Genomic DNA, 26,373 nt, shown 5'->3' on the forward strand with positions numbered 1-26,373 from the left:
AGAGTCAGAGGGAGAGACAGAAAGATAATCCAACCACTGGTTCACTCCCCAAATGGCGACAATGGCTGGGCCTGTGCCAGGCCAAAGCCAGAAGCCAAGTATTTGGGCCATCTTCCACTGCTTTCCCAGGCATTTTATCAGGGAGCTGGATGAGAAGTGGAGCAGCTGGGATTCCTGCAGTGTGGGCAGCAGCTTAACTCACTGTGCCACAATGCCAGCCCTAGTTTAGTTGTTTCTTACCAAGCTTAACATACTCTTACCATATGACTCAACAATTCCACTCCTAGGTACTTTACCCATGAGATAGTTTTGTAAAACTATTCACATACAAATGAAAATATTCACAGGAGCTTCATTTATAATAGTGCTAAACTGGAAACAATCCAAATGTCTGAAAACCAGTCTGAAATCCAAATGTCTGAAAACCAGTGTGTGGGTATACAAATTGTGATATATTTATTCAGTGGAATTCTCATTGACAATAAGAAGCAACAGATGGGTGATATTCATGACAATGTAGATGGATCTCAGACACATTCTGAGCAAAAGAAGAGACATAAAGGCTTATATAGGCTGGCGCCGTGGCTTAACAGGCTAATCCTCCGCCTTGCGGCACCGGCACACTGGGTTCTATCCTGGTTGCCCCTCTTCCAGGCCAGCTCTCTGCTATGGCCTGGGAAGGCAGTGGAGGATGGCCCAAGTCCCTGGGCCCTGCACCTGCATGGGATACCAGGAGGAAGCACCTGGCTCCTGGCTTCGGATCAGCATGACGCGCCAGCCGCAGCGGCCATTGGAGGGTGAACCAATGGCAAAAAGGAAGACCTTTCTCTCTGTCTCTCTCTCTCACTATCCACTCTGCTTGTCAAAAAAAAAAAAAAAAAAAAAAAAAAAAAAAAAAAAAAAAGGTGGGGGGGGCTTATATACAGCACACAGTAATTTCATTTCTGTGAAATTCTAGAAAAAGTAAAATTAACCTGTAATAGAAGAAAGCAGATCAGTGGTTACCTGGGATCAGAATGCAAGTGTTGGGATTTTTTTTAAACGATTTATTTTATTTATTTGATAGGCAGGGTTGGGGGGGGGGAGGGTTGATTGTCCATCCACTGGTTTATTCCCCAAATGGCCACAACAGCCAGAGGTGAGCCAGACAGAAAGACCCAGTTCATCTGGGTCTTCCAACTTGATAGCAGGAGCCCAAGCACTTGGGCTGGTTTCCTAGGCACATTAACAAGGAGTTGGATCAGAAATGGAGCAGCCAGGACTTGAACTGACGCTTATAAGGGATGCTGGCAACATAGATGGTGCCTTAACAAAAGCACCTGAGGAAACCTTAACAAAGATGCAAAGGTACCTGAGGAAACATTTTTGGACAATAAAAAATACGTATATCTTGATTATGACAAGCATTTTCACACACTGTTAGAAGCCTAAATTGGTAGAGCTTTTAAAAAATACTTTGAATCGGGGCTGACACTGTGGCTAGTGGGTAAAGCCGCTGCCTGCAGTGCCGGCATCCCATATGGGCGCCGGTTCAAGTCCCGGCTGCTCCTCTTCCAATTCAGCTCTCTGCTATGGCCTGGGAAAGCAGTAGAAGATGGCCCAAGTCCCTGGGCCCCTGCACCCCGTGCGAGAGACCCGGAAGAAGCTCCTGGCTCCTGGTTTTGGATTGGCTCAAGTCCAGCTATTGCGGCCATTTGGGGAGTGAACCAGCTGATGGAAGACCTCTTTCTCTCTCTCTCTCTCTCTCTGCCTCTCATTCTCTGTGTAACTGTGACTTTCAAGTAAAATAAATAACTCTTTAAAAAATACTTTGAATTAAAATACACATGTCCTTCAACCCATATTTGTTCAGCAACAAATATTCATACTATTTTTAAAAGTTATTTATTTGAGAGTCGGGGGAGGGGGGGAGAAAGAGAATCTTCCATCTGTTGGTTAACTCCTCAAATGCTTACACAACCAGAACGCAGACAGGTAGAAGCCAGGAGTCATGAACTCCATTAAAAGTTCCCATGGGTGTCAGGGACTCAAGTACTTGGGCCATCTCAGCTGCCTACCCAGGTGAATTAACAGGGAACTAAATTGGAAGCCGAGTATTACCCGGGACTGGAACCAGCACTCTGATATGGGATACCAGCATCACAAGCAGTGGCTTAACCTGCTGCACCACAATGTTGGCTTTGTGAATATTTATATTGCAAATACAGAAAGGCCTGGACAAGGAATTTTCCATACCAGTTTGTAATAATGAAAAGATAGACACAATTTAAAGTTCCATAAATATGGAGACACTTCAAAGAAACTATGGCATGATATGTAGCTATTAAAATTAATGAGGTAGACCTGTGCTGATATGAAGGCTAAGACAATGTCAGACAAACTACAGATAGAATAGCTGACCTAGGCCAGGAGGATGGAAGTGGGAATTAAATGCAAAAGTGTACATTTTGTGTGTATGTGTGTCACTGCGTACATGTATTATGAGTATGTGTGTGTGCATGTATTGTATGTGTATGTATTCTGAATGTGTATGTGTTGTGTATGTGAATGCGTGTGTATAGGATGTTTACTTCTGGGGGAACTGGTATTTGTAGAGAAATGGAAAAGAAGTCATTGTCAAAGAATGTGATCTTTCCGTTTATACTGTTTGAATTATTTTACAGCAAGAATGTTTCTATTATTTCTAGAATTTATTTTTTTAAAGATTTATTTATTTATTTATTTGAAAGTCAGAGTTACACTGAGAGAGGAGAGGCAGAGAGAGAGAGAGAGAGAGAGAGAGAGAGAGAGTTCTTCCATCCAATGGTTCACTCCCCAGTTGGCCACAATGGCCAGAGCTGTGCCAATCCGAAGCCAGGAGCCAGGAGCTTCTTCAGGGTCTCCCACACAGGTGCAGGGGCCCAAGGACTTGGGCCATCTTCTACTGCTTTCCCAGGCCATAGCAGAGAGCTGTATTGGAAGAGGAGCAGCCAGGACTTGAACTGGCGCCCATATGGGATGCTGCACTGCAGGCAACGGCTTTACCCACCATACCACAGCACCGACTCCTATTTCTAGAATTTAAAAAGAATACAAACCCAAAAAGAAAGTAAGGAAGTCACTGAAAGGGCTTTCAGCAGGGGAGATTTTAGCTGTGTGGAAAGTGGAGTATCTGGGCAGGAGTGGCGGTTGGGAGATCCCTGAGGGGAACGTGCAGGAGACGAGGTGCTTGATGTACCACTGTGTGCTAGGACTGAGGGGCAGGCTTCCAAGACTCTTCATGAAGTCAGGAAAGGGCAAATGCTACTCCTCTCTTCGTCAAGTTGCTGATCCTTCCACTCCTGTCACAGGCAAATCTAGGATGGGTCCTGTTCCCCAGACACTTGGGAGTCTGCATAAGAAGACTGGATGTGAAGACCTAACACAAGCAAATATAGCCTGGCTCCTGGCAGCTTATGCCAACAGCTAAACAAATGCCAAATCAGAATAGCCACGGTCTCTGGGCCAGGGGCTGTCAGTGTGATGCTGGCAACATATGGTGACCACTGACGCTGTCAAGGGTTCAGAACTAGTGTGACTGTGTATTCCAGTTCACCCCGGAAGCTCCACTTTAGATATGTTATCTCAACAAAATTATCAATAATGCCCCCTTTTCCAAGTCATTTCCAAATCATTTACTTATTTTGAGAGAGAGAGAGAGAGAGAGAGGGAGGGAGAAAGAGAGAGAGGAGAGAAAGAAACACATTTCTGTTCACTGGTTCACTCCCAAATGCCCACAACAGCCAGGGCACTCAGCTGGGGTCTTCCACATGGGTGGCAGGGACCCAGGTACTTCTTTTTTTTTTTTTTTTAAAGATTTATCTATTTATTTGAAGATCAGAGTTATACAGAGAGAAGGAGAAGCAGAGAGAGAAATATCTTCCATCTGCTGGTTCACTCCCCAGTTGGCCACAGCAGTTGGAGCTGGCCGATCCAAACGAAGCCAGGAGCCAGGAGCTTCTTCCAGTCTCCCATGTAGGTGCAGGGGCCCAAGGACTTGGGGCATCTTCTACTGCTTTCCCAGGCCATGGCAGAGAGCTGGATTGGAAGTGGAGCAGCTGGGCATCGAACCGGCACCCATATGGCCAGGCCTTTAACCTGCTGCACCATAGCACTGGCCCCGAGGGACCCACTGCCTCCGAGGGTGGGCATCGGTAGGAAGCTGGAATTAAAGACAGAGCTGGGACTCAAATCTAGGCATTCTGTATGGGATGTGGGCATCTCATGTGGCATCTTAACCCCTATGCCAAATGCCCATCCTAATAGAGCCCCTTTGAATGACACTCAAAAACTCTATACCCAACGATACATTATACAGTGACACTAGTTACAAGAGCCACTTGAACCACCTCCTACAGAACAATGGGCCTCCCATTTGAACACTTGTCACCCTCTCCAATAAGAGTTCAGGAGCTTTATTCACATGACCCATTTAATCCTCATCCCAACTGTATGTGGTACATGCCAGTATTATTTCCATTTTGCAGATGAAGAAACTGAAGAGCAAAGAGATAAGCAAGCAACTTACCCAAGATCTCACAGCTACACTCAGAGTAAGCCACTCTCTTGGGACTTATTCACAGATGTTGGTCTCAGAGGTCAGCATATTCACAGAGGCACCATTGAAAATTTAACACCAGGGAGGTGGGCATTTGGTGCAGTGGTTACACTGCCACTTGGGGACCCATATCATACCCAAGGAGGCAGGAGGTGATGGCTCCAGTACTTGGGTCCCTGCCACCCATGTGGGAGACCTGGATTGAGTTCTGGGCTCCTCTGGCTTTGGCCTGGCCCAGCTCTGGTTGTTATAGGTATTTTGGGAGTGAACCAGCAAATGGGAGATCTCTCTCTCTTCCTGTCATTCAAGTAAGTAAACAAGAAAAACTTTAGGAAGAAAATGTAACACAATGTTTGTAGCCTTTCAACTTTTCATGCTATCAGGAAACTAATTCTTTTTTTTTTTTTTTTTTTCAAATTAACTGCTTGGGGTTATCTCCACCTCAGACTGCTTTGCTGTGAGATAAGGTGAGGCTGGATAGAAGGGCGTTCCAGGTTCAAGTCCATGAGGAAGGTGATAGTTTGGAACAATCAGAAGCTTCAAATAGGGAGTTGTCAGCTTAAGTCAAACTGGCGGGAGGCTGGCTAAAGAACCAGGGTATTTTATTTTCTGATTAAAAAGAGGATGCTTGGGGCCAGCACTCAGCTGCCACCTGCAGTGCTGGCATTCCATATGGCTGCTGCATTTCTGATCCAGCTGCCTGCTAATGTGCATGGGAAAGCAGCAGCAAATAGCCCAAGTGCTTGGGCCCCTGCATTCACGTGGGAGACCTAGAAGAAGCTCCTGGCTCCTGGCTTCGACCTGGCCCACCCCTGGCTGTTGCAGCCATCTGGGGAGTGAACCAGGAGATGGAAGACTCTACCTTTCAAATAAATAAATAAATATATATATTTTTGACAGGCAGAGTGGATAGTGAGAGAGAGACAGAGAGAAAGGTCTTCCTTTTTGCCGTTGGTTCACCCCCCAATGGCCGCTGTGGCCGGCGCATCTCGCTGATCCGAAGCCAGGAGCCAGGTGCTTCTCCTGGTCTCCCATGTGGGTGCAGGGCCCAAGGACTTGGGCCATCCTCCACTGCCTTCCCGGGCCACAGCAGAGAGCTGGACTGGAAGAGGGGCAACCGGGACAGAATCTGGCGCCCCGACCAGGACTAGAACCCGGTGTGCCAACGCCGCAAGGTGGAGGATTAGCCTGTTAAGCCACGGCGCCGGCCATAAATATTTTTTAAAGAAAGAATGCATTTGGCAAATTTCTTCTTAAGAGTAAATATATTGCACTGCATGTGAAGGAGAGGGAAAAAGAGATAAAGGTGATCTGGAAGGGAAAGAAACACCTGTCTTAAACTTCTGGTTTCCTGTGCTCCCTCTCCCGTTAAATAAACAAGAACTTCTTGTTTTCTGACACTATTACTGAATTCTCTCAGCCTTGCATGAGGTTTCGGAAATCAAATTCCCCCAGGCTCAGAGCTAGAGAGAATTTCTAGTGGAGGCCAGGGGCTCCCAGAAGGAAAAAACAACGAAACACAGATCCTGGGCAGCTCTGCATGCGTTCACTCACACACATGCCCTTGAAACACCTCATGCGAGCCACCGGGGAAATAAAAGAATAAAGATATGGTCCCTGTCCTCAACACTGCGGAAGAGAGAGCCGCGGACTTGCGTAAAGATGTGGCTGCAGCAAGTCTCACACACAACTGTCTCTCCGGACATCGTCTTTCCTTTTCTCCATTACTGGAAGTTTTCAGGTCACAAGGGATTCAGGGGACCCCGGGACGGGCAGAGGCCACATGAAACCGTACAGAGATAAAAGGCCCGACAGCTCCGAGGGCGTGGGAGGCGGGCCGGGAAGCTAGGGACAGCTGTTAACAAGATGCTGGGGCCGCGCGCCCTTCGCGAAGGAAGATTGTCCCTCCGCAGCCGCCGTCGCCGAGCCGGAAGTGAAGCTGGTGGTCGTGGCAGCTGAGACCGTGGCCACGTCCGGCGGGGCTCGGACGGGGAGCTTCGCGATGGCTGAGGACGGGGCTCATGGGGCCGCTGTGTGCTCCGAGCAGTTCGGCTCCGGGACGGCCCGGGGCTGTCGCGTCGCGGCCGACGGCAGCCTGCAGTGGGAGCCGGGAGGGTGGCACTGGCGGGGGTTCTCCCGGGTCTTCCAGGCGAAACCAGATGGGGGTGGAGGGGGCTCGCCCAGCACCGCTTCCCGGACGCTCTCGGGGCTCCAGGCCGTGTTCTTGCCGCAGGGCTTCCCTGAGAGCGTCAGCCCGGACTACCTGCCCTACCAGCTGTGGGATTCTGTGCAGGTCAGCCCGGTGGACACAGGGCGATGGGAGAGGGATCTGTGCAGGCTCTGGCTGTCTCCACACATTTAAGCGAGCGAGCGAGGCCCGGAGCGGGGCCGTGACGTGTCCCAGGCCACACACCAAGAAGGATGGCGGGGGACGACGTAAACCTCTGTGCCCCAGCGCCCACTCCTCACTCCGCCTCTTTTCTTCTCCAGGCCTTTGCTTCCAGTCTCTCCGGCTCCCTGGCCACCCAGGCAGTCTTGCTGGGCCTAGGGGTGGGGAACGCAAAAGCCACTGTCTCAGCTGCCACGGCCACCTGGCTCGTGAAAGGTGAGCTGCACCCCCTGGAAGCCTTAGCGGTTGCCGCTCTCGCCTTGGCCTCTTTGTCTTCCCATTGCAAAGCCCAGCCCCTCCTTTGTGCCTCTGCCAGTATCCTGGGCTCCCGAAGGGTGTGAGATTATTATGAACTCCTGCGTGATGAGGTAGCATGCAGGAGCCAAGTGTCCCCAGTATCTCACACAGTGTCTTATCGCACCCCAGTCTTACCCCTCACAGCTGGCGTACCCTTATCCCACACAGCAATCTAGCAGCCGTGCTGCATTCCCCATACAAACCTCAGAGCCCCTAATCACCTGGTCCCGTCTCTCCCCATTACACCTTGTCTGTCTGTGGAGGATTGCACGAGAATGCACTTTGTCCAATAAAAGTGCCCGCTGCCCGTGATGGTGGGAATGGGTTATTTTCAGAAAGAAAGGACGCGGCTGATCCCGAAGAGAAGGGAGATTCTGGAAAGCACGAAAGGTGCTCTTCCCCTCCTGGGATCCTAAATCGTGCCCTGAATGAGAACCCTAATGACTGTGTGCTGGGTGTGTACGGCTTGGTGCACAATCACTAAGAAACAAAGATGGTGTCTGCCCTCTGCCTCCTAGGGAGAGAAGTAGAGGGGGTTCCATGCCCAGAGGACCTGTGGCTTTGTCCACTGGCCTGTCCACTGGCCTTCGCCTCTCAGCACCCTTCCCAGAGGGTACTCAGGGTATTTCGATCAGAGCCTGATCACGAGATGCAGCTGGTCCAGGTGGCAGCTTCATCCACTGTGCCACAACAGCTGCTCCCCAAACCCTGTCAGTCTTCCAAATAGTTCTGTGGCAAGTGGCCGTTATCCTCCATTTACAGGTGAGGAAAGTGAGGCATGGTGTCCTGTCCAGGGTCACATAGACATTAGGTGGTAGGCTTGGCTTTAAATTTGGGTGGTGAAGCTCCAGAGTCGGTTTTCATTCCACCACACTGGGATTACTTTGGATCTTGTCCATTGCTCTCCTGTGGGTTAAGTGCTCGGAATGAAGTTGGGGCTTGGGTCAGTAGCTAATATTTCTGTGTCATTTCTAAGCATCCCCATCTCACCACCAACATGGTGGCCTAGATACATTTTCACCTCAGACAGGTTATTAGGGTTAAAAATAAGGCTGTTTCAAGATACGAAAAAATATCCACTTACTCTGGAGCGTGTTACTGATGCTAAAGGGTGCCGCCTTCATTAGAAAGGATTTCATGGGGTTATTACCATCAAACATGGAAAAATTGTGGGCCTGGCTTTGTATGCAAAACTACCTTGGACTTTCTTTTTTTTTTTTTTTTTTCTTTTTTGACAGGCAGAGTTAGACAGTGAGAGAGAGAGAGAGAGACAGAGAGAAAGGTCTTCCTTTTTCCGTTGATTCACCCCCCAAGTGGCTGCTACAGCCAGTGCGCTGCACTGATCCGAATCCAGGAGCCAGGTGCTTCCTCCTGGTCTCCCATGCCGGTGCAGGGCCCAAGGATCTGGGCCATCCTCCACTGCACTCCCGGGCCACAGCAGAGAGCTGGACTGGAAGAGGAGCAACCGGGACTAGAACCCGGAGTGCCGGCGCTGCAGGCGGAGGATTAGCCTAGTGAGCTGAGGCGCCGGCCAACTTTGGACTTTCTTGATACAATCCTTTTCAGATACAGATCTCTATGAAACACGGTGTTGACTGTCACAACCCACGTGGTATGACTCCTTGCAGCCCACCATAGGGCATGCATATGGGTCTTGATCTCTGCAGCCAGCTATGTTGGATGCCATTATTCACTTTTCACATGGAGAAATTGAGGCACAGTATCACTTAGGGCCAGGATTTGGGCCCAGGACTCCTGAGTCTCACTCTTTGCTGCAACTCTTTTGCCTAATAGGATTTCAAAGTGGAGCCAAATAGCAACTTGTGGACAGCTGACTGCTTTTTAAGACTCAGAAGTTTCTAGATCTTTTTTTTTTTTTTTAATATTTATTTATTTGAAAGAGTTACACAGAGAGAGGAGAGACAGAGAGAGAGAGAGAGAGAGAGAGAGGTCTTCCATCCAATGGTTCACTCCCCAACTGGCCACAACTCCCAGAGCTGTGCTGATCCGAAGCCAGGAGCCAGGAGCTTCTTCAGGGTCTCCCATGCGGGTGCAGGGGCCCAAGCACTTGGGCCATCTTCTACTGCTTTCCCAGGCCATAGCAGAGAGCTGGATCGGAAGAGGAGCAGCTGGGACTCGAACCGGCGCCCATATGGGATGCCGGCACTTCAGGCCAGGGCTTTAACCCACTGTGCCACAGTGCCGGCCCCAAGTTTCTAGATCTTACAGCTCAGTTAACTAAGAGAGGCAAGAGCAGGTGAGAATTACGTTTCCTATTCTGATGGACAGATTGCCTTTCAGATATCAGGCAGGATGTGCGTCATCAGTGTGTCCGAGCGCCACCCTCTTGATTCAGACACGGGCTCTGGAAACTGACATTAGAGGGGCAGAGAGGGCCCCCTTTGTGTCGAGTGTCCTAGGGAAGACATGCATCTGGTTGGAAATAAATGTGCAAAGGGAAGAAAAATACAGTCTGTCCTTGCGGGCTCCCTCTTGGTTAGCGAGAGTAATCTTGCCATGTTCCAAATCACTAACCCAATCCAATACCAGAATCTTAAATGGAAAAGCAAACTGTTGAGAATAGAATGTACTTGAAGGGGAGAGATGAGGGTGATTGACAGGAGAGAGGAGGCCTGTGAAGCCACCCTGATGGGTGTTGCTCCGGGAAGCAGAGCAGGCTGGATGGGAACGTGTTGTCCACATGCTGCCCAGCCCCAGCTGATGGTGGCAGGGAAGGAAGGCAGCCCCAGACATTGGCATGTCTTCAGGGAGATCAGAAAAGCTGGAAATCCAAATTTCCTCGAAAGAAAAATCCATGTTGTTTACCTGTCTTCTTGGAATTTCAGTTGCTTCCTCTGTGAAGGAACAATTCCTCCCGAGCTCAGAGGCTTTTTGTGTGAAAATAGAGGAGCCTCTGTGTTTCTGGTGTCCGCAGGGTGCTTAGCAGCCTCTCTCGGACCCAGAGACAGTAAACTGGGTGAGCCTGCCTGTTACAAGGCCTCAGTGAGGCAGGTGCTGTGGTACAGCGGGTTAAGCTGCCCCTTGGGATTCCCACATCCCATACTAGAATGCCAATTCCAGTCCCAACTACTCTGCTTGGGCATCTGCTACCCACATGGCAGTCCCAGCTGGAGTTTTGGGCTCCTGGCTTTGGCCTGGCCCAGCCCTAGTGGTTGCAGTGAACCATCAGATGGGACAGTCAGTCTCTCTCTCTCACTCTGCTCGCTCTCTCTCTGAATGCCTTTCAAGTAGATAAAAATAAATGAATAAATGGGTCTCCATGTCCAAGGATAGAGGCTCCTGCGGGGGTGGGGGTGGGGCTCAGTGCATCTGTCTGCAGTGCAGTATATCATCACCATTGTGGTCTTGCTTCCTCTGTGTCCTTTGTAGTGTCCCCTGGGGGAGTCCCTACCAGTTCGTCCTCGTGATCCCCCTGCTGGCGGTAATGGGTACTGTCTCAGTATAAAGGAGGATTGGAATTTGCCAAGGTTTTCTGTAGAGGGTGAGGTGGTAAACATTCTGCCTTTTGCTGGCCCCAGTCTCAGTCACAGCTCTTGTGTCACAGAAACAGCCACAGACAAACGAGCATAGCTGTGCTCCAATAAAACTTGACAAAAACAAGGTGGAAGCCACATGATTTACCAATCCCTGGTCTGCATCAGTATTTTTCATATTGACAGCTGTCTGCTGTTGGCTGGATTCTGAGCCTGGAGCTGTGACTTCCTGGGCCACTGCAGTATCCCTCTGGCTTCAGGAAGTCCCTGGTGCACAGTAAGCAGCCAGGAAGCAGTTGTGCAACTGAACACCCAGCTGGTTCTAGGTACTTGGTTATTCTCCCTAGCCTGAGTGGGCCCCTCCTTCTGCCCTCCCCCCTCTGTGTGTGTGTCACTAACCCACAGTCCAAATCCTTTATTTCTCCTATAATGCACTGCTAGCCTAAGAGCTAGAACATCAACAGTAACCTCTGAACTTTCCACTTAGGATTTCCTGCTTTTTGGAATAGTTTTACCAAATAGAGATATGTTCCCAAAAATTATACAGTGTGAGTTGTTTTAGAGCTTTATGAAAACTATTTTGTGCTGTGTGTTGTCTTTGTGAGTTAGTCTTTTTTTTTTTTTTAAGATTTTATTTATATTTGAGGGATCGAGTTACAGACAGAGAGGGAGAGAGAAATCTTCATCTGGTTCACTCCCCAAATGGCCACAACGGCTGGAGCTGGGCTGATCCAAAGCCAGGAGCTAGGAGTTTCTTCCAGGTCTCTCATGTGGATGCAGGGACCCAAGTACTTGGGCTATCTTCTACTGCTTTCCCAGGCCATAGCAGAGAGCTGCATTAGAAGAGGAGCAGCCGGGACATGAACCGGTGAGCATATGGGATGCCGGCACCACAGGTGGAGGCTTAGCCTACTACGTCACAGTGCCAGCCCTGAGTTACTCTCATACTACATTATAACGTTAGTATTCATCCGTGTTGCTGTGAATAGTTGTAGTTCATTGGATTTTCACTGCTGAGGTTTGAGTGAACATTCGAGAGTTAATTTTTTTGGTCTCCTGCCAGTGAACATTTGTATTATCCCAGTTATGAACAATGCTGCAAAGACCATTTCTTGTCCATGTCTCTCTGTATGCTTGTACACATAGTTCTTTTGAGTGCATACCGAGGAACTAAGTCTAGGCACTTCTGAGCCTTCATGCAACTGTGTCCTTCCGGAATTTACCAAACCAAGCCAGGTTTCCGAGGCAGCAACTCTGGGTGAATCCATCGCTTCAGTGCCAGGGACTGCCAAACCCCGCAGCTCCCAAGTCTCATCCTCCTTCCTTACCAATGGTGTCTTCTCTCCCCAGATTCAACTGGCATGCTGGGCCGCATCCTCTTTGCCTGGTGGAAGGGGTGAGTCTGTGTTCCTGGTCAGTGGACGCAGGACACCCCAGTGGCGGGAGTCAGCCACTGCACTGGTGAGGGTTCCAGGACATAAATGTGCCAAGTGCCCAGCATGTTACCTGCCCGTAGTAACATTTGCTGCCCTAACCAGCTTCCCCTGCGGCCCCCAGCCCCTCTGTGTGCCATCTCTAACCCTTGTGACAACATCGTAGGGTAGCATTGTGTGTGCAGTTGTACAGGTATGAACACCTGGAAGAGGGAAATGGCTTGCGCCAGCCCAATGGCCTGCAGCTAGTGAGATGAGGTCCCCACAGCATCAAGCTGCTTTATTGGGCAGAACCCTAGGCCAGGCCACAGTGTTCAAGAGCTGCCCTGTGTGTGCTCCCGATGCAGGAGTGCTCCCTTTCCCTCCAGACTCCAAGTTACAACTCGAGGCTGTGCTACAGATTCTTTCTTTTTAAATTTATTTTACTTGAAAGGCAGAAAGAGAGATGGATCCTTCGCCCATCTGCAGGCTCTTTCCTCACGGGCCTGCAGTAGCCCTGGCTAGACCAGGCCAAAGGTGGGACCTGGGAGATTAATCCAGGTCTCCCACAGGGGTGTCAAGGACCCAGTTATTCAAGCTATCACCTGCTTCCCTCCAGGGTGAACATAGCAGGAGGGGAGCTAGGACTGGAACCCATTCACTCCGATATGGGATGCCGGCATTCCAGGCAGTGGCCAGTTACTCGCTCTGGCTGGAGGGTGGGCAGCAGCCACGGAACAGTCAGGTTTTCCCTTTGTATGTCATGGGTTAGTAAGGGGGACAGCACTGCGGGATCACTGCAGGGCCTCCCAGCTGATGACCACGATTCAGGCAGCAGGGTCAGGGTATAGGGATAGGCCTCTAGCTGGAGGTGTGGGTTTTTCCTAGGCCCCTCAGACCTTACTACGGCCTAGGACTCCCCACCCTGCCCGCAGGATGTGTTTCCTCCTAAAATCTGAATTGCAGCAACCTCTCCTCCCCGACAGGAGCAAACTGGACTGTAACGCGAAGCAGTGGAGGTGAGGAGGGGCTGGGCCCGGGGTGGGGGTGGGGGGAGAGTCCTCTGTTCTGAAGGTCTCCTACCTCTGACCCCTGACCTCTGGCCTCTGATCCTTCCCCCAGGCTTTTTGCTGATATCCTCAATGATATTGCCATGTTCTTGGAGATTATGGCTCCTGTGTTCCCAGTCTGTTTCACCATGACCATCAGCACCAGCAACCTGGCCAAGGTACCCACCTTTGGGAACACCCCTAGCCCAAGACACCTGCCTTGGTGATACTGTGTGTGGGGGCACCCCTGGGCCCTGGGTACTTCTAGAAGAGTGAGCAAGTTCAGACATTTCTTCTCACACCCAGCCATATACTGGGTACAACGGTGCTTTATGGTAGAGGACTCCCTGGGCACAGTGTGTTAACCAGCTTTTCATCCCTGTAACAAAATGGCTAAGACAAGCTACTGAGGAAGGAGGAGCTTTCTTTTTGGCTTACGTTTTTGGAGGTTCCCAGCCCAAAGCTGGTTCTACTATCTGGTGAGCCTGGTGGGTGGGAGTGGTAGAGCCAGTGTGGAGGAGTGATGTGGAGCTTGCCCCTCATCTATGCCTGCAGGGCCTCTCCTTATAAAGCCACCGTGACTGGCTCACGGAGGCACTACCCTGACCACTTACTGCAGTCTCTTCACTTGCCAAAGGCCCCGCCTTCAGACACCGCATCAGGGTTACATTTCCACTCTTCATCCCTTGGCTGTTACTATAATCCATGAACATGAGCCTTTGGGGATCCAGTCTGTAACACATGGGTCTTTGGGATGACCCAAGCTAGTTCCTGAGCATAGCGCTAAGCACCCCTTTCCCCCACCCCTGGGGACCAAGAGGTTGGACCGAGGATTGCGACTTTGGACGTGTGCTTCAGATTCTGGGTTAACCTCTACCTTTGGGGCCTCAGTCTCTGCCCGTCCCCTCACCTTCAGCTAAACCTTGACTCGGCTCTGTAGCTTTTCCCTCCTTGCTGTCTGCAGCCCATTCACTCCTCCACCTCCCTGTCACCTCGGCTGAAACAGCACGATGCGTTCCTGGGTGGTGTCCCTGCTTCTGTTCTCGTCCCTCCTTTGTCCTTGTCAGAGCGGCCCAATAATCCTTTACAAATGGGAGTCAGGTCAAGGCAGCTCCCTGCCCTGTTTCTCTTAGGATAAACGTTTGGCAAGGCTCACAGGACTTGCCGTGGTCCACTCCCTGCCAGTCGCTCCAGCCTCTTTTTTGTCCTGCATTTCTCTTGGCTGTGTAAGCTTTCTCTGTCTATGGAGTAACTGGTTTGTCATCTGTTGATCTCTGCTGCATGAGGGCAGGGCCCATGTTTAACTTGTACTGCAGCACCTCCTTCTGTATTGGCATCTGAAAGACGTGTAGTGAGATGTGGGATGAATGAGAGTGACCAGAGACCTTTGCCGCCATGAGATCTCAGAGGAAGAGATTTTGGGTGCCCTGGGGGTTCAGTCAGAGCCACCGGCATACGTTTTGGACTGGCTTGCTAGGCCGGCCAGGGCTTCATGGGGCCAGGAATTGTAATAGAATTACAGGTTAGGGGGAACGCCACGTGAAGTGGGAAGCCAGGCTGGGCCTGGTTGCTGGTCAGTGGAGAGGACGCAGCCAAAGTAGGAGTTGGAGGAGGGGGACCTTCTGGGCGAAGAGTGACCTTGGGGCCTCTGCCCTGGGGAAGGAAATTGAGTTTCCTTGCGACTAGGTCTACAGGGGATAGTGCAGGAAGGACTTCAGCTTTCTTCTGGAACGAGATGGGAGGTGAGCTGAGAGGAAGTGCGTGGTGGGAACCACATGCAAGGACAGCATTCAGGAATTTGCCCTGGGGTCACTCGAGGCCTGGTCCTCTCACATGGCTGGTCCACTGAAACGCTTGTGTTGTGCGCACCATGTGGCTGCCCTGACCCATGCCCTTCCCTCTGTCCACCCAGTGCATTGTGAGCGTGGCTGGTGGGGCCACGCGGGCCGCGCTGACCGTGCACCAGGCCCGCAGGAACAACATGGCCGACGTGTCCGCTAAGGATAGCAGCCAGGTGAGCAGCCAGGAGCGGAGGGAGTGTGTGCTGGGGATAGCAGGGGCTGCAGGCCAAGTGACACTGGGTGGTCAGGAGAGAAGCACCTGAGCACCCCCGGGTGGGAGGGAGGGGAAGGAACCTAAGTGCTGTGTGCTCGGACTCTGAGCATCTATTGTTGGGCTCTGGTGGCGGCAGGTCCACGAATGCTCATAGCCCTGCCCACTGTGTGTGCATGGCCAGGAGTGAGCCCCTGCCCCTGCCCTTGCCCTGTGGGCGCTGCCCCAACCTGGGAGCTGACTGTTCTGATCACATGAGGGCCCCCATGTGAAGCTCTTGGCAAGTCAGAAGGTGTTCAGCATGTGGGTTCATCAGGGTCACTGGCCGGAGGTGTCCACTCAGCAGTTTAGCAAGCTCTGCTGACCAGGTTGGTCCACCTGACCAGTATACACCCCTCAGACCAAACCTGCAAGCACTAGATTCCCCCAGCCCCTGTGCTAAGCGCTCGTGTGTATAGAACAATTTAACCCTTTCCAGCCCTGCAAGGTGGCTGGGTTGCCACCTGGGGCTAACAGATGGGGAGCATAAGGCCGGGGATCCCGGAAGTCCAAGGTAGTTTTCTTTTGACACTAAAACAATTTGGAAACCTCCGTTCTCTCCAGTCCTACTTTCTGACCTAATAGTGACACAAGCTGATAGTAACTAGTCGTTAACCACGTGCCAAGTATTTCATGTCTGTGAACTCATTAAGTCCTTGTGATGGTCTTGTGCAAGAAAGGACTTCTTGTGGCCATTTCAGTTGAGGAAATGGAGCACAGAGAGGTCCAGTACCCCTGAGTGCCCTTGGACAAGTCCCTTCTCTCAGGAAATGACTGAACCAGTTTTTCCCCTTAACTTCCCCTGGCCCTAGATCTGGAGGCCATGGGGTTGGGCGTGGGGATGGGGAGGAATTGCACATCCTGGGCTGTCCTCTTCAGGGTCCCCTGGCTTTGTGCCAGCTCTCACCTGCGCTCTTGCTGGTGCCAAGCACTACCCCCACTCCCGGGCTGTTCCTTCCAAAGGCTCTAGACTTTCTCAGTCCATAGCAGCATCACGTCACAGGGCGGCCTGGCACAGGTGCCTCACCCCACCTGCTGCTGATGTCTCCTTGTTGCCCCTCGATACAGCTGCTGGGAGTGACTGTTCCCACCTTCTGCTCCTGAGCCCCCCAGGTCCCTGACCCCAGTTCACTGCCACACCCTCGGCCTTTATGCCCTTAGCCCACGAGGGCTGAGGGAGGAGAGCTGTCTACCTAAGGCCCCCTCTGTGCCAAGACTGACTCTTCCCGGGGCGTTAGTGGTCAGCGTCACCAGTCCAGTTTCCTTTTTCATGACGAGCTAAGGGCAGGGAGCTGAGGGTCTTTTCCCCTGGGGTGACCTCAGTCCAGCCATCAGAGGGTCTGATAACAGATTGGCGAGGGGAAAGGTTTGGTCTGGTTCTTTCTCTTCCTGTGTGGTTCCTTGAGCCCTCTGTGGATTTGTCTGCACACTAAGGCATCTCCAGGTTTGACCTTTGCAAGCCACCAGTAAGAATTGTCACCCACTCACAGGGGAATGAGTCTCTGAGTGTGGGCTACAGAGATGAGTCTTGCCAATCAAAGGTGTGTTCCAGAGGCTGTGTGTGTGCCCCGGCTGAGGAGCGGCTGGTTTCTTTCCATTGACAGCTCACTCCCCAAAAATCTTAAGAATGTACTTGGCAGCCCCCTCAGAGGAAGGGGCCGCGGGAGGCCTTGGAGCGGGAGGAGAGTGCTGGAAGCACTCAGGGGCGTTTGGTGTGGAGGGTGCCCTCTAGCTCCCGACCCCTCTGCCATCTTCCAGGAGACACTGGTGAACCTGGCAGGGCTCCTGGTCAGCCTCTTGATGCTTCCCCTGGTGTCAGGTTGCCCTAGGTAAGCCGGGAGCAAGGGCCGGAGTTGGTGCCGGCTGGGCCGCCGCCCGCACTGGCCACCTCACCCTGTCTTCCCCAGCGTCAGCCTCGGGTGTTTCTTCCTCCTCACTGCCCTCCACATCTACGCCAACTACCGGGCCGTCCGAGCCCTTGTCATGGAGACCTTGAACGAAAGCCGGCTGCGGCTGGTCCTGAAGCACTTTCTTCAGCAGGGGGAGGTACTTGACCCCACGCCAGCCAATCATATGGAGCCGCTGTGGACAGGTGACTCAACCCCTCGTCCCGAGGCCTGTGTCTCCCCAGCCTCTCCCCGCTGCCCAGCATCCTGATTCCAGCTTCCCATAGGTTTCTCACCATCTCCAGCTCTATCCCTGGGGGTCCCTCTACACTGTTTGGTCTCCAGGTGAGCGGCCCAGTGCCTCCCACTCCTCACAGCTGCCGTCAGGCTCCTGGGTGGGTCACACAGTGGCTTCCCAGCTGTATCCCCCGTCTGAATAAACCTGGGGTTCAGTGTGTGTGGGAGGTGGGGCAGCAGGGTGTGTGCCTCAGAGGAGGTACAGGGATGTGTTTGTTGGGGGTAGGAAGGATGGGTGGATGGGGAGCATGGATGGCTGGGTACAAGAGAAAGGCTGGGCTAGGTGGAGGGGGGTGAGTGACGGAAAGATGCTGGAAGTGCGCCCAGTGGCACTGACAGCTGTCTGTGGCCTTCCTTCTCGGCTTCCCCACTGCACTCTCTTCCCTGCCAGTGTGTCTGAGCTGCAGCAGTTGGTTGAGGGGCACCAGGAGCCCTACCTCCTCTGCTGGGACCAGTCACGAAGTAAGTGGGGCACATCCTCCCAGCCCTTGACTGGGGCCTGGACCCAGACCTTGGACCAGCTGGAGGCCGCTGGTGTCCCGGGCGGGGGGTGCTCCAGACTAGGACTTAGAGCTGCTGCCCCGGTGCAGCAAGGTGGTGCTAACAGTGCCTGCCTTATCTCCCACAGTGTTAATCTGAGGATCAAATAAGGTGGTTAAAGAAAGGCACTGGGTGCGTTGTCCCTGGGGAGCCACTCTTCTTGGGGGAACAAGTCCCTGAGTTTACTGATACTACTGGTTATAGGTTAAAGGTGCTTATTCTCAGTAGCCACTAAAGAAGTGCAAAATAAGCCCACCTCACTGAGCTGCGGTGAAGTAGTATTTGGGAATTGGGAATTTCTGTTTGGCCAGAACACTGTGGGGAGGGGGGCGCAGGAAGTGAAGTGGGGAGGAAATAGTGAGAAGATGGCCTTCCAGGGCCAGCTCAGCCCCCTGGGGCAGACAGACGTGAAGCAGGGGGGATGGGTTGAGGGTGGGAGGCGGCCCCTCCCTGCTACCCGTCTGCCCGGGCTCTCTCCAGACCAGGTGCAGGTAGTTCTGAGCCAGATGGCAGGCCCTGAGACCGTCCTAAGAGCCGCCACACACGGGCTGGTGCTGGGAGCCTTGCGGGGAGATGGACCCCTTCCAGGAGAGCTGGAGGAGCTGAGGAGCTGGGTGCGGGCAGGTGAGGGCCTCATAAACTGGACCACTCATGACGTGGAGTGGAGTAGAGTGGCGTGGGGGGCAGGGGGGGGGGAAGTACCGCCTGTGCCCCTGGAGGGCTGTAGAATTGCTGGTTGTGCACCCCAGGTCCTGAGAAAGATAGCTGGGTGGTCGTGAAGGAGACGCACAAGGTGTTGGACAAGCTGTTCCCAAAGTTCTTGAAAGGTAACATCCTTGAGCCCCCAGCTCTCTGCTGCCTTCTCCCCCGCTCTCCCACCTACCTGGCTTTTCTGGGTGTTCTGAGGTTCAGGGACCCAGTCCCCCCTCTATAGGACGGTGTCTGGAGCTGTGTCGCGCTGACAGACTGTGTAATCCTGGTTGGCTTTTGGGAGGTGGGGGTGGAGAGGGGCTCCCGCTGACTGATGGTGATCTTTTGTGCAGCACTTCCTCCATTCTAGCATTTTCCTTGTGCTAGTTCGGTGAATTCTTGCTGTCAGCAGGTGAAGTTTTCACCTCTTTTATGCCAGAAGGGAAGGCAGCCCAGGTCGCCCCGGAAGCCTAAGCACCTGGCCCGTGTCCTCCTTCCCCGCCTCCCCAGGGCCAGGGCCAGCCTGCAGTCTCCTCCCCAGCATTCTCAGCAGCACCCTGACCTCTCCCCCAGGGCTGCAGGCTGCCGGCTGGAAGACCGAGAAGCACCAGCTTGAGGTGGATGAGTGGAGGGCCTCGTGGCTCCAGACTCCGGAAAAGAAGGTCTCGTGAGCAGCCCGGACAAGGACACCGGCCACGGCAGCTTGTGGAAACGGCTGCTTTATTTTTGCTGAGGGAAACCATTAGGGCAGCTTGGCCGAGGCCTCGTGGAAGTGACTGCCAATCAAATGGACTGGGCCTTCCCATACCGCTTCTGCCCCTTCCCCCTTTCCGGGGACTGCTGCAGGCTCCCGATCCCCGCTCACTGTCTGGCCAGCCCTGTCCTGACCTGTGGCTCGTGATGCCCAACACAGTTGGCCCTAGGCATAAAAGCCCCAGAAAAACATGGCCACGGCCATCATGAGCAGGGCATTGAGGTTGACCACCCGGGACCAGCGCGGGTCCTCGTTGATGTCCTCCAGCCGCCTGGCTGCTGCAGCCTCCTCTTCCTGGGTAGGGGGTGCGGGGCCACCTGCCTTGCCCCTGTTCATTCCACAGAACCACAGCAAGCACTGGCGGAACAGGCCTGGGCCCGGGGCCTGGGGCTCTGAGGGAAATTGAGGCCCGCCAGTGAGTTTGAGGGAGCTTGCCCCCAGCTCCCCCTCCTTAGCACCCCTCCCTGATCAGTCCCATACCTTCCATCTCCACTGCGTGCTCTGGGCGCCCGTTCTGGACAGGGGGAGAGGCCGGGGCTTCCAGCTCGTCAGCATCCAGGTCCTCCCGTTCCTCCTTGCTGTGCCGCAGACTGAAAACCAGGCGGTGGAGCTGGGGAGGGTGGGAGCAGGGGCCGAGTGGGAGTCCTGTTCTCCCAGCCCAGGCCCGGGTCCTGAGGTCTCTTGTCCTCATTGTCACACCAGCCCTGGGACTGCCCACCCTCTATCCAGTGCACACCCAACCCAGGCTCAGCTCACTCAGACCTTCATCACCTCAAGCCTGCTGTCTGCACCCGGAACTGGACTCAGCACTCTGGTCTGTTCGGTTTCCTCCTGCTGCTGTGGCATCCCACCCATCCTTCCTGGCCCACCATTTCTGTCCCGCCCCTCCCCCACTCGCTCAGCCCTGCCCTGCAGCTGCACAAAACCGAAGCGTTTGTGAGCTCTCAGGAGGGCACTCTGTCTCAGCCACCAGCAAGGTCCTGTGGGTCGGGTTCCAAAGGCTATGTTGGATTGGCTTGGGAGGGGAGTGGAGCTTTAATTAGCAGCCTTCTAAAATCTTCAGGCTCCCTCCTCCCAAACCACTTGAAATAAATGTCATTGAAATAAAAACAGGCTTGCTCTGGACCCCAGTCTGCCAACCTCACAGCCACAAACAGGCAGAACCTGAGTTCTCCCCACAGGTGGGGCTGGAAGAAGATGGGGGTGGCGACGGTGGTTCTGGCTCGCAGTGGGGCATATTTGGGGCCCCCAGGCCACCCAGAGGCTGCCACTTACGTGCTTGCGTGGGATGGGTGCGGTGCACAAGGAGACGATGATGATGAGGAGGCCCGAGCAGAAGAAGAGCACAATGGCGAAGTAGAGGTAGTGCACCCGGCACAGGAACGCCGGGCAAGCGGAGGGTCGCACGCAGCTGCCCGTGCCGAAGGAGAACTCGGGAATAAGGCGTGCCAGGCCCATTAGCAGGCCCCCTATCAGTCCCCAGAAGGCGCCCTGTGGGGGATGACGGAATCAGCCGGCTCAGGACTACCAAATCCTGTCCCAAGGTCGCCAACCAGGAACGATGCGCACCTTCTCATTAACGCGCGGCACGAAGAGCGCCAGCACGAAGACGGCAGACACAGGCGGTGCCAAGTAGCTGGAAACAGACTGGATGTAATCGAAGAGCTGCCCGCCCTGCGCCGCCTGCACCACAGGTAGCCAGGCCACCGACACCGCCACGATGAACACCACCCAGAGCCTGCCATGGGAAGCCAGCGGGAGGTTGTAGCCAGGGTGCTTGGTGCCTTCCACCCGGGCTGAGCATTGCGCGGCAGGAGTCGGGAGCCCGGGCCGCACCGTCCTACTAGCAGCAGCTCGCCTTCGCCGGCGCGGGGCCGCAGGCGTGTGTAGATGTCCATGGTGAAGAGGGTGCTGCTGCTGTTGAAGATGGAGGCCAGTGAAGACATGAGCGCGGCCAGCATGACCGCCAGCATGAGTCCGCGCAGACCTGTGAGGGCGACAGGAGCCGTGAGGCGGGGGCGGGGGTGGGGGGGCTTGGCTAGGGGTGTGCTCTCCAGGCGCCCGCCCTCACCGTTGGGCATGAGCTTCACGACGAGCCGCGGATAGGCGATGTTGGAGCAGCCCACTTCCGTGCCACACACGCGCTTACACACCTCGGGCGCCACGCACGCCACCTCGTCTGCAGGAAAGAGGCCACTGCGCGGCTAGGAGCGGTCCTAGACTGGGATCTGAGCTCCCCTGAAGCAGGAGGTGGGAATCCTAGCAGAGGGTAGAAGGGGCGCCTCATGGGAGGCAGGGCTGGGAGACGGGCACCCTGATTCTTGCACAAAAAAGGGGACTGGACGGGACCCAAGGCTGCGTGCGGGGTGAGGGTGCGTACGTTACCAGGGTAAAGGATGCGGCTGATCATGCCTGGCATGACCATGAGGAACATAGGCGTCAGCTTCAGGTAGCCGCACAAGATGCAGCCTGCCTTGATGTGAGTCAGGTTCCTCCCGGCCAGGCAGCGCTGCACTATGACCTGCGACGGGGGAGGGGAGGTTCAACTCCCTGCCTTGGCTCCCTGAACCCCCCTGCCTGGGTCTTCCTCTCCCGCAGCCTCCCGACCCCACTAATTCAGCGTCTGGCCCAGCCTCATCTCCTTTCTCAGATCCTGCCTTAGGGATCAACAGCATCCAGCTCCATCTGGTTTAGCGCCACCCTGGCTTGGTTCCTACCCCTCAGGCTGCACCTGTCTTAGCTCCGCCCCCTAGAAGTTAGGGCTCTGCTCCAACCCAGCCTCCGCTGCCCAAGCCCTGATGGCACACCTGGTCACTGCACCAGTACCAGCCCGAGACGATGGTGAGCCCCAGGAGCAGCGCGGGCCATGGTAGGTCCCCCGTCACAGGGTCCCGGAGCAGATGATAGGAGTCGGGCCGGGGTCGGTAGCAGGAGCTGGAGATGTTGCCCACAGCCGGGTCCTCGGACACCGTCAGTGTAGTCATCGCTCCCATGTATTTGTCGAAGAGCCCGGAATACCCGCCCACCTCGTGGAAGGCTGTGTGGGCACCGGTGCCAGAGTCCTGCTTAGGACCCACGTGCCAGGGATGCGCGATGTCCCTGCCCCAAGGTGGAGACCCTCTCTGCCCTCAACCCCGGTGCCGTCCCCTGCTGGCTGTGCCCCCTACCGTAACCGGTGAGGATGAAGGCCCCCGCGATGATGACAAAGGTCTGCACCGTGTCTGTGTACATCAGCGCTGCTAGCCCTCCTGCAACAGGCCTGCGTCAGTGGGGACAGCCCAGCTGGTGACCTCATAAATTGGGAGAATGAATTTCAAAATGACCGGCCCAGTGTCACTGTTGGTCGTGCTCTTGGGCACCAGGAAGCAGGGCTCAGTGAGCAGAGAATCGCTGAGTTTGAGGCTCCGCTGATGCTCTCTTGGGCAGACATCCCCCCGCGAGACCCCTCTCCAAGCCTCTACCAGGTCCCAGTTGCTTCTCTGAGCAGTAGGAGAGAGTGACTTTCTAAGGTCTAAGCTTCAGCTCCATGCTATCCTGGCTGGGCCCTTAAGCCCGCCTTAGCATCAGGCTCCCCGAAGCCCCGCCCGCAGCTCCACCTCCCGCAGGCCACCTGTCACGGTGTAAACCATGGTGATGCCCAGGAGCGCGATGACCGAAGCGTAAATGTTCCAGCCTAGAGCCTGCTGAATAAACACCGCCCCGGAGAACATGTCCACCTTGGAGGAAGGAAGGAGGGAGCCCAGAGGTCAGGACTCCCGGGCCTGAGCGCTGACCCAGGTCCCCTTCCCGTGTGGGCCACGACCCTACCACACCGCCAAGGTTCCCAGGGCCCACCCACCACGGCCGCGGCTCCTTCCACGGACCCTCAGCCATCTCTCCCCAGGCTCTCCGGCGACCTCCACTAGGTGGGCCCGGGGCCTGCTAGGATCCCGCCCTGCCCACCGCGCGTGCGCACCGAGATCTTGGTGAAGATGTACAGAAAAAGCGAGAGCACGGACAGGTAGAGGCGGATCCGATGGCCGCCGAAGCGCTTGCGCAGGTACTGCGGCATCGTAATGACGCCTGCGGTCAGGTACACCGGCGCGAACAGCCAACCCAGGAGCAGCACCACGAACAGCGCCTGCGGGCATTGCGCGACAGACAGACAAGGGTGTCTCGGTGTCGGTGCCTGCGAGCCTGCCCTGAGCCTGCCCTCGACCCAGAAGGCTCCAGGAGATGTTTGCTTTGGAAGGTGCCACGGATGACCCTGAGAAGGGTCATCCTTGGCGCCGCCCAGCGGACAACTGCGCAGGACTGCCCTGGACCCTGGGCATTCAAGGGATGCTCGTTTGACACATTCCTGGGCCTCTTTGCTCTCTCCCTAGCCATCATCCCTGGCCAGCCCCTCCCAAGAGAGTCCCTGTATTCCTCCCACTCCCTGCTCAAGAACTGAAGCACAGCCAGCTGCGGATGGGGTTATTGTCAATTAAAAAAAAAAAAAAAAGGTCTCACATTCCACTCAAATCCAGCCACAGCCAAGCCGTTTGCAGCACCGGTCCCCGCCAGGCCCACAAAGTGGCCACTGCCGATATTGCTAGCAAAGAGAGAGGCCCCGACCTAGATGGGCGGGAGATGGGAATTGAGCCAGGCAATGGTCCCCTGGGCCCCCTCCCTTCCCTGGCCCAGCCCCTCTTACCGGCCACCACACCATGCTTCGTCCTGCCAGGAAGTAGCCACCCACGGTGCCTCTGTTGGTTCTGCACATGGACTGGGGGGTAGAAGTTGGGGGAGGGAGAGATTGGGGTTTGAGGCACATCTTTGGACCTCATTAGCTCATTAGCCTCCTCAACACATTCCTCAGCCTTGTCTCAGGCTGAAGATTAACTGCCCTCAACTCCCCTGATTGTTTGCACCCCATCCCCCAGCCACCTGCCAGGTACCCAGAGCCACCCAGGCCCTGAGCCTCTTAGCCAACTTCTCCAGCCCAAACATTGCTGGAGTCAGCCTGATTTTCCTGGGGGCCTTGGACCCAGGCTGCTGGCCAGTTGTACTAGGGACAGGGAAGCAGAGGCCTCTCCCTATAAAATGTTGCCCCAAAAGAGAACCCACTGACCACTCAACTAGCAAAACCCAAGGGGAGCAAGATGAGAGATGAATGTAGACCAGACTTGGAAGAGGCACTTGCCCTCCCCCAGCCCAGAGTCTCTCCCTCCCCCCAGCGGCACCTGGGTCTCCCTAAGGCTTTTATCCCAAACCCCAGAAACTCAGCCTTCCGCAGCAGCCCCTCAACTTCTCACCCACAAGCCGACACCAATGACCAGCAGGAAATAAGCAGCAATGACCGCGATGTCAGCAGGATTGTCGATGAGAGCCCGCTGGTCCCCCAGCCCCAGTCTGGAGCCTGCCTCCGTGTGTTCCTCCATTCTGCCCAGGATCTGCTCCTTGAGGGACCAGGCCCTGGACTCCCCCAGGGGAGGGATTAATGGTTACCTCGGGGGCAGTGAGCCGACAAGTCCCCCAGGGGCTTGTTCCTCCCCTCCCCAGCTTTATTTAGCTGAATCAGGCCCTATCAAGGCAGAAGGCTGCTCCCGGGAGCACCATTTCCTGGCGCAACCTCCACCCTCTCTCCACTGCCTCAAGCTCAGGATCACTTCTTTGCCTAAAGCTGTGTACCCTTCGACCTAGGGACTTGGGTGAGTCAGCCCTCAGGTTCTGACCAATCCAGAGAGGATCTGTGCTGAGTCATCCCTCCTGTCCAAGATCCCCCAATAAGGGCAGGAGTTGTGGTACAGCGGGTAAAGCTGCAGCCTGGGACAGCTGCATGCCATGTTAGAGTGCAGGCTCCAGGCCCAGATGCTCTGCTTCCTATCCAGCTTCCTGTGGATGCATTCTGGGTGACAGCAGATGATGGCCCAAGTGCTTGGGCCCCTGCCTGCCACGTGGGAGACCTGGATGGAGTTCTGGGCTCCTGGCTTGGGGCATGGCACCGCCTTGGCTGTTGCACACATTTGGAGAGTGGATTAGTGGGTGGAAGACCTCTCTCTCTCTCTCTCTCTCTCTTTCTCTCTCTCCCCCCTTTCTGTTACTCTGCCTTTCAAGTGAATAAAGTATCTAGCATCTCCATGAAGCCCATAGAAAACACCTATTCCGGTACCGCAGCTCACTTGGCTAATCCTCCGCCTGCGGCGCCGGCACACCGGGTTCTAGTCCTGGTAGGAGTGCCAGATTCTGTCCCAATTGCTCCTCTTCCAGTCCAGCTCTCTGCTGTGGCCCGGGAAGGCAGTGGAGGATGGCCCAAGTGCTTGGGCCCTGCACCCGCATGGGGGACCAGGCGGAAGCACCTGGCTCCTGGCTTTGGATCAATGCAGTGTGCTGGCAGTAGCAGCCATTTGGAGGGGTGAACCAACAGCAAAAGGAAGACCTTTCTCTCTGTCTCTCTGTCTAACTCGGCCTGTCCAAAAAAAAAAAAAAAAAAAAAAAAAAAAGCTATTAGTTTCAAAATTATTTTGCACCAAAACAAACTTATATTTGAATTTCAGTTTTCTATGAAATTCATGTTTTAATTTTCTTATTTTTTAAAAAAGGATTTATTTATTATTTTTTTTGAAAGGCAGAGTTACAAAGAGGCAGAGTGGGGGTCTTCCATCCACTGATTCACTCCTCAAATGGCTGCAAAGGCTGGAGCTGGGCCGATCTGAAGCCAGGAACTTCTTCTGGGTCTCCCATGTGGGTGCAGGGGCCCAGGGACTTGGGTCATTTTCTATTGCTTTCCCAGGCCATTAGCAGATAGTTGGATGGGAAGTGGAGCAGCCAGGACTCAAACTGGCACCTACATGGGATGCCAGCACTGCAGGTAGCAGCTTTATCTGCTATGCTGCAGCACACGGCCCCTTATTTGTCAGAGAGATGGAGAGATGGA

General features: G+C 54.3%; 2 protein-coding genes across 2 annotated transcripts; one reads left to right on the forward strand and one right to left on the reverse strand.

Annotated features, from left to right (window-relative positions):
• Nucleotides 1-6,536: 6,536 nt before the first annotated feature.
• Nucleotides 6,537-20,595, forward strand: RUSF1 (RUS family member 1). The gene is made up of 13 exons (XM_062179650.1): nt 6,537-6,869; nt 7,067-7,181; nt 12,107-12,152; nt 13,155-13,187; nt 13,291-13,396; nt 15,130-15,231; nt 17,067-17,137; nt 17,216-17,400; nt 17,482-17,539; nt 17,883-17,953; nt 18,512-18,655; nt 18,781-18,858; nt 19,295-20,595. Exons 1-13 carry the CDS (start codon nt 6,579-6,581, stop codon nt 19,390-19,392), a joined length of 1,398 nt encoding a protein of 465 aa, XP_062035634.1. The 5' UTR covers nt 6,537-6,578; the 3' UTR covers nt 19,393-20,595.
• SLC5A2 (solute carrier family 5 member 2) lies at nt 19,641-24,877 on the reverse strand. Its single transcript, XM_062179649.1, has 14 exons — nt 24,752-24,877; nt 24,151-24,222; nt 23,967-24,071; nt 23,431-23,595; nt 23,086-23,191; nt 22,643-22,723; nt 22,283-22,512; nt 21,861-21,996; nt 21,547-21,654; nt 21,312-21,462; nt 21,045-21,213; nt 20,751-20,966; nt 19,956-20,085; nt 19,641-19,867 (listed from the first exon to the last, which is right to left on the reverse strand). Exons 1-14 carry the CDS (start codon nt 24,875-24,877, stop codon nt 19,641-19,643), a joined length of 2,022 nt encoding a protein of 673 aa, XP_062035633.1.
• Nucleotides 24,878-26,373: the final 1,496 nt, after the last annotated feature.

Source organism: Lepus europaeus, chromosome 21 (assembly GCF_033115175.1).
Source record: "Lepus europaeus isolate LE1 chromosome 21, mLepTim1.pri, whole genome shotgun sequence".
NCBI lineage: Eukaryota > Metazoa > Chordata > Mammalia > Lagomorpha > Leporidae > Lepus > Lepus europaeus.

What these genes read in the sequence shown, in the direction of transcription:
- SLC5A2 (XM_062179649.1), bottom strand. Translation starts at nt 24,877, where the DNA reads ATGGAGGAACACACGGAGGCAGGCTCCAGACTGGGGCTGGGGGACCAG. An exon ending in CATGGTTTACACCGTGACAG is followed by an intron (nt 22,724 to 23,085) that starts GTGGCCTGCGGG and finishes GGCCTGTTGCAG; the next exon opens with GAGGGCTAGCAGCGCTGATG. An exon ending in GAGCTGCTGCTAGTAGGACG is followed by an intron (nt 21,214 to 21,311) that starts GTGCGGCCCGGG and finishes TTCCCATGGCAG; the next exon opens with GCTCTGGGTGGTGTTCATCG.
- RUSF1 (XM_062179650.1), top strand. Translation starts at nt 6,579, where the DNA reads ATGGCTGAGGACGGGGCTCATGGGGCCGCTGTGTGCTCCGAGCAGTTC. An exon ending in CTCTTTGCCTGGTGGAAGGG is followed by an intron (nt 12,153 to 13,154) that starts GTGAGTCTGTGT and finishes CCTCCCCGACAG; the next exon opens with GAGCAAACTGGACTGTAACG. An exon ending in CTGGTGTCAGGTTGCCCTAG is followed by an intron (nt 17,138 to 17,215) that starts GTAAGCCGGGAG and finishes TGTCTTCCCCAG; the next exon opens with CGTCAGCCTCGGGTGTTTCT.